This window comes from Rhinopithecus bieti, unplaced genomic scaffold, assembly GCF_001698545.2.
Source record: "Rhinopithecus bieti isolate Rb0 unplaced genomic scaffold, ASM169854v2 scaffold_57691, whole genome shotgun sequence".
Lineage (NCBI taxonomy): Eukaryota > Metazoa > Chordata > Mammalia > Primates > Cercopithecidae > Rhinopithecus > Rhinopithecus bieti.
This window is the reverse complement of record NW_016824383.1, coordinates 3,704,048-3,710,047: the sequence shown is the minus strand read 5'-3', so window position 1 is coordinate 3,710,047 and position 6,000 is coordinate 3,704,048. Positions and strand designations below refer to the sequence as shown.

Here is a 6,000-nt window from a genome sequence, read left to right as displayed (position 1 = left end):
TATTTTTAAGATAGAGTCTCGCTCTGTCACCCAGGCTGGAGTGCAGTGGCATGATCTTGGCTCACTGCAACCTCCACTTCCCGGGTTCAAACAATTCTCCTGCCTTAGCCTCCCTAGTAGCTGGGACTACAGGTGTGCACCACCATGCTGAGCTAATTTTTGTATTTTTAGTAGAGATGAGGGTTTCGCTATGTTGGCCAGGCTGGTCTCAAACTCCTGACCTCAGGTGATCCACCCGCCTTGGCCTCCCAAAGTGCTGGGATTATAGTCGTGAGCCACCATGCCTGGCCACTCCCATGGATTGAATAGTTCTGTTTTTTCTAATGTGAATTTTCAGTTTCATGTTACTTGTTAGTTTATCTAGAGGGATTTAACATGCTTGCATAAGATCATAACCCTTTATGGTCAGTCATACTGATTATATATTATTTAGTATGTGATCTTCTCTTTTATGCTGATTTTGATTTTTTAGCATATATAAATTTTTGGAGACCTCCAGAACATTGCATTTATGGCCTTTCTTGGTGGGTAATATTTTCTGTGTTTAATTCGCTGTTCCTTACCAGGCACCCAACAGGAGGATCCTTTATTCGTCCGAACAAGGTAAATTTTGGAACAGACTTTCTTACTGCAATTAAGAACCGCTATGTGTTAGAAGATGGACCAGAGGAAGATAGAAAAGAACAAATTGTTACCCTTGGAAATAAACCTGTGGAGACTGTTGGTTTTGACTCTCTTATGAAACAGCAAAGGTAAGCGGAGTTTTTAACGGCAGAGCTGACTTTTATGGTTTTATTAAGGTTCAGAATTTAGATACCCATGACTCTACATGGATGCTCACAAATTTGCTTCTAAATTGGTTTATGGTTCCACAGAAACTGAATAAAAATTTGAGGAATCCAAGGATTATTTAGGGAAATTAAAATTTTTTTTTTTTTTTTTTTTTTTTGAGACGGAGTCTCGCTCGGTCGCCCAGGCTGGAGTGCAGTGGCCGGATCTCAGCTCACTGCAAGCTCCGCCTCCCGGGTTTACGCCATTCTCCTGCCTCAGCGTCCCGAGTAGCTGGGATTACAGGCGCCGCCACCTCGCCCGGCTAGTTTTTTGTATTTTTTTAGTAGAGACGGGGTTTCACTGTGTTAGCCAGGATGGTCTCGATCTCCTGACCTGTGATCCGCCCGTCTCGGCCTCCCAAAGTGCTGGGATTACAGGCTTGAGCCACCACGCCCAGCCTAAAATTCTTATGTTAGCACAGGATTGGTAGATTTATCCAGTTTGCAATTGAAACATTTATTGGCCCATCATTAATATTCACATCATATTATCTCGTGTTGACTAAGTAACTAAGGCTGACGTTTGGGTTCTTTTCTATTTCATGGTGATGGTAAGTTGGGAATGGAAACAGCAGTCTGATTTGTTCCCTATGCCACAGAGGGTGCTGGTGCCATCTAGTAATAGTAGGGAGTAGTTCCCACTTCTGGCCGCACATCTTCATCACCTGGGGAGCTGTGAAACATGCGGCATCTTTGGTCCCATCCCAGCTCTGCTGAATCACAATTTTGGGATATGGGCTCTAAATAATGCATTTTATTATATTGTATTGTATTTTTGTTTTTATACAGACAGGATCCTGCTATGTTGCCCAGGCTGGTCTTCAACTCCTGGGCTCAAGCAATCCTTGGCTTCCCAAAGCACTGGGATTACAGGCGTGAGTCACTGCACCCGGCCTTAAAATAATGCACTTTAAAACTGCTGCACGAGAACATTCTCTTTTCTCTGAAACTGTATATTGTAACTTTGCACAAGGAGACTACTTACTAGTCATTCCAGTGAACTGCTTGAATCAAAGAAAGAGAAAGTTAATATTTACACAAAACCAGTCATGGCTGCACAAGAACTGGCCAGGCCTTTGCAGCTTAACTACTGTGGTGAGTGACTTGGACAAGGCAGCTGGGTAAGGACCCCTGGTGGCCACTGTGAGAATCAATTTGTGGCCACTTGGAAGCCTGCAATATATTCTTTCAGTCTCTAAAAGAATTAAGCTATAGTTCTGTCCAAAGTAAATTTCTTTACTATCTTTTGTTATTGTTGTTATTAATGAAAGTGCACATGGGAACAATATTGAAAATAAATACATTTCTTGGTACATCTACTCTTTAGCATACATGGCCTCCATTAAAAAAAAACTCAGAGGCCGGGCGCGGTGGCTTAAGCCTGTAATCCCAGCACTTTGGGAGGCCGAGACGGGCGGATCACGAGGTCAAGAGATCGAGACCATCCTGGCTAACACGGTGAAACCCCGTCTCTACTAAAAAATACAAAAAAACTAGCCGGGCAAGGTGGTGGGCGCCTGTAGTCCCAGCTACTCGGGAGGCTGAGGCAGGAGAATGGCGTGAACCCGGGAGGCAGAGCTTGCAGTGAGCTCAGATCTGGCCACTGCACTCCAGCCTGGGCGACAGAGCGAGACTCCGTCTCAAAAAAAAAAAACTCAGAATAAATCAAGAGTTTTAGAAAAAGGAACAAATGGACTGTTCTTTATAAAACAAAATACCTTGATTGTTGAGAATTTAGAAATTACAAATTGAACAAAAAAGTATGACTAATGCCACCACTTAGATTATAAGTATCAAACGGGCTGGGTGTGGTGGCTCATGCTTGTAATCTTAGCACTTTTAGAGGCCGAGGCAGGCGGATTCACATCCACCTCTTAAGGCCAGGAATTTGAGACTAGCCTGGCCAACATGGTGAAACCCTGTCTCTACTAAAAATACAAACAATTAGCTAGATGCGGTGGTGTGTGCCTGTAGTTCCAGCTGCTTGGGAGGCTGAGGCAGGAGAATCGCTTGAACCTGGGAGGTGGACGTTGCAGTGAACCGAGATTGTGCAGCTGCACTCCAGCCTGGGTGGCAGAATGAGACTCTGTCTCAAAAAAAAAAAAAAAAAAAAAAAAAAAAAAAAAAAAAAAAAAGACATAACTATCATGAACAGTTTTTACTGTTTAACCTACTGATTTACTTGGATTTAAAGAACTACATGCTTCTAGGGGTTAGAGTTCTTTGCTTTGTTTGTTCCCATTTAAAAAACAAATAGCTTGGGCAACATGGCAAAACCCTGTCTCTACAAAAGATAAATAAATAAATACAAAAATTAGCTGGGTGTAGTGGTGCATGCCTGTAGTCCCAGCTATTTGGAAAGCTGAGGTGGGACGATCACCTGAACCCAGGAGGTCAAGGCTACAGTGAGCCATGATTGCACCACTGCACTCCAGCCTAGGTGACATAGTAAGACCTTGTCTCAAACGACAGACAAACGAACAAAAAACCCAGATATTTAAATATCTCTTACCCAAAAGAAGCATTTTTTTTTTATTGGTTAATCTCTTTCAGAGAATATTGTGGGCTCTAAGAATATTAACAAATTGCAAATGGATTTTCGTCCCCTAGTTTATGAACAACTATGTAACTCATGAATTTTTCTGTAAATGACCCTACTACTTGAGTATTATTGAATTTAATCATTAGCTAGTGTCTTTCTTGATTGAAAAGGTAAAATTTTAGAGATTCTCGAGCAATCTCGTATGTTGGCTAGAGATTAGTCAGTTCAGAAATTATGAGACAGCTTGGTGGAATGCAGCCGGTGTTGGAGTTAGGCTGCGTTCAGACGCCAGCTAAGGCACTTTTGGCTCTGACAGAAGTTAGAGATAGCTACTTATTGTTTCTAAGCCTCAGTTTCCTCAATTACAACATAAAACCTAAGATGTAAGTGCTGTTGTGAATAACAAGTGAGATCCTGCAATTAATGGTAGCTTTAGGAGTTTTTTTTAAGGAGTCGAAACCTCTACTTTAAGCCACTGTCTTAACTCCTCAATAAAATCCAGCTGACCAGCTTTGAGATCGTACCACCAAGAAAAGACTCAATAAAGGAATCAAAAACAATTTTAAAAAACCATTATGTATGGTTTCTCTTGGAGATGGCTTTGGCTCTGGAGTGATGCTTGGATTGATATCTGAGTCCTCAGCCTTAGTGCCAAGTTGTCCTGGCAAGGCAGGCTATTTTAAATTTTAGGGGGAAGGAGCGACATCTGTCGGACACAGTGCAAACTACAGTTTGAAGTAGTTGGCTGTTTCATGAGATTCCTGTCGTTCTTTTCGATGATGTCATAAGCCTACAAAGCTGGCTTTTGGGCGATTGCTGCGATAAAACACAAGTATTTATGTACATTTATCGTGCATCAATAGAAATATTTGTTTTATAAAAAAGCAAGTATCTCTTAAATCAGTGTGGAACTGGAAATGGAGTTGGTGGCGTCCAGTCTGATTGCAGGGTTTGGGAAGTTGGGCAGTGCCCAGCAGACACTGAGTTGACAGGACATAAGTAATGATTAAGTTGTTTGGCCCTAACTACATACTTAATTGGAACTGTGAGGTATTTATTTTGGCCCAAGTACCATGAAAAAATTACTGAAACCTAAGGACCCTGTGGTCTGAGAAAGTTTGGGACCCTCTACCTTTGAATTCTGCTGCTGCCTTTTGTACCCTAGATTTTCTTTTTTTTTTTGTTTTTTGTGTTTTGTTTTGTTTTGTTTTGAGACAGAGTTTCGCTCTTGTAGCCCAGGCTGGAGTGCAGTGGTGTGATCTCGGCTCACTGCAACCTCCATCCTCCCAGGTTCAAGCGATTCTCCTGTCTCAGCCTCCTGAGTAGCCGGGATTACAGGTGCCCGCCACTATACCAGGCTAATTTTTGGCATTTTTTTTTTTTTTAGTAGAAACGGGGTTTCACCATGTTGGCCAGGCTAGTCTCGAACTCCTGACCCCAGGTGATCCACCCACCTTGGCCTCCCAAAGTGCTGGGATTACAGGCGTGAGCCACTGCGCCTGGCCATGTATTTGTTCTTTTGTGACTGGCTTATTTCACCTAGCATAATGCACTCAAGGTTCATCCACATTGTGGCATATGTCAGAATTTCCTTCTTTTTTTTTTTAAGTTTGCACAGTATTGTGTTGTATATCCATGCCACGTTTTGTTTATCCCTTCATTTGTTGATGGATACTTGGGTTCTTCCACCTCTTGACTACCAGGAATAATGCTGCTGTGAACTTGTGCATGTACCGTGGCCTTTTAGAGATGTGAAGTCTGAGGCACAGAGGTGCTAATTCACTTCTCCAAAGCCAAAGGAGATGGTGGAATCGGGTTTTGAACCCAGGTGGTCTGGTGCTAATTCACTTCTCCAAAGCCAAAGGAGATGGTGGAATCGGGATTTGAACCCAGGTGGTCTGGTGCTAATTCACTTCTCCAAAGCCAAAGGAGATGGTGGAATCGGGATTTGAACCCAGGTGGTCTGGTTCCAGATTCTGTGTCCTTAGATATTATATATGTGGATTCTTTTCATGAATAGAAAAGACAAGATTCTCTACACTTAACAAATGGCTGCCAGAAGTATCTGGTCATGCTGAAGCTGGGCACGCTTTCTAGGAAGTCCTTTAGGGAGGCTTTTACATGTGAGTGCAAGAAGCACTCCATAGCGTGTACTTCTGCATGGTTGGGAACAATCTAAATGTCAGCAGAAGAGTATCTGCATTCCTTGTGGTCTGTTCATATAACGAACACTATCAGGCGTGAAGATGAATGTCCTGGAGCTCCATGTGTCACTGTAGTGAAATCTCACCACTGAACAATAGACTGTTGAGGAAAAAGTCAGCTGCAGAAGGCTCTGTGGAGTAGAATACCATTTGTATCAAGTTTCAGAATATTAAAAAATGCTGTATTTGTTTAGGGATATGGAAATATATGGTAAAAATATTAAGAAATGCTTAAGATTAAATAAACACCAAATGTAGTATAAGTATAAGGTTACCTCTGGGGAGGGCTCGGCGCAGTGGCTCACATCAGACACTTTGGGAGGCTAAGGTGGGTGGATCACTTGAGGTCAGGAGTTGGAGACCAGTCTGGCCAACATGGTGAAACCCTGTCTCTACTAAAAACGCAAAAATTAGCCGGGTGTGG

The 6,000-nt window shown here is 42.5% G+C and overlaps 1 protein-coding gene across 6 annotated transcripts in view; it reads left to right on the top strand.

The window, feature by feature from the left end:
* Nucleotides 1–6,000, top strand: part of TBCE (tubulin folding cofactor E) — a 94,835-nt gene that overhangs the window by 58,785 nt on the left and 30,050 nt on the right. For all 6 annotated transcript variants that reach the window (XM_017862253.1, XM_017862252.1, XM_017862250.1 and 3 more), the window contains one exon: nt 567–752. Coding sequence is in view for 4 of the 6 variants with exons in the window: in XM_017862250.1 (XP_017717739.1) it covers nt 567–752 (186 nt within the window). In the remaining 2 variants the exon portion in view is untranslated. The remainder of the gene's footprint in view (nt 1–566; nt 753–6,000) is intronic.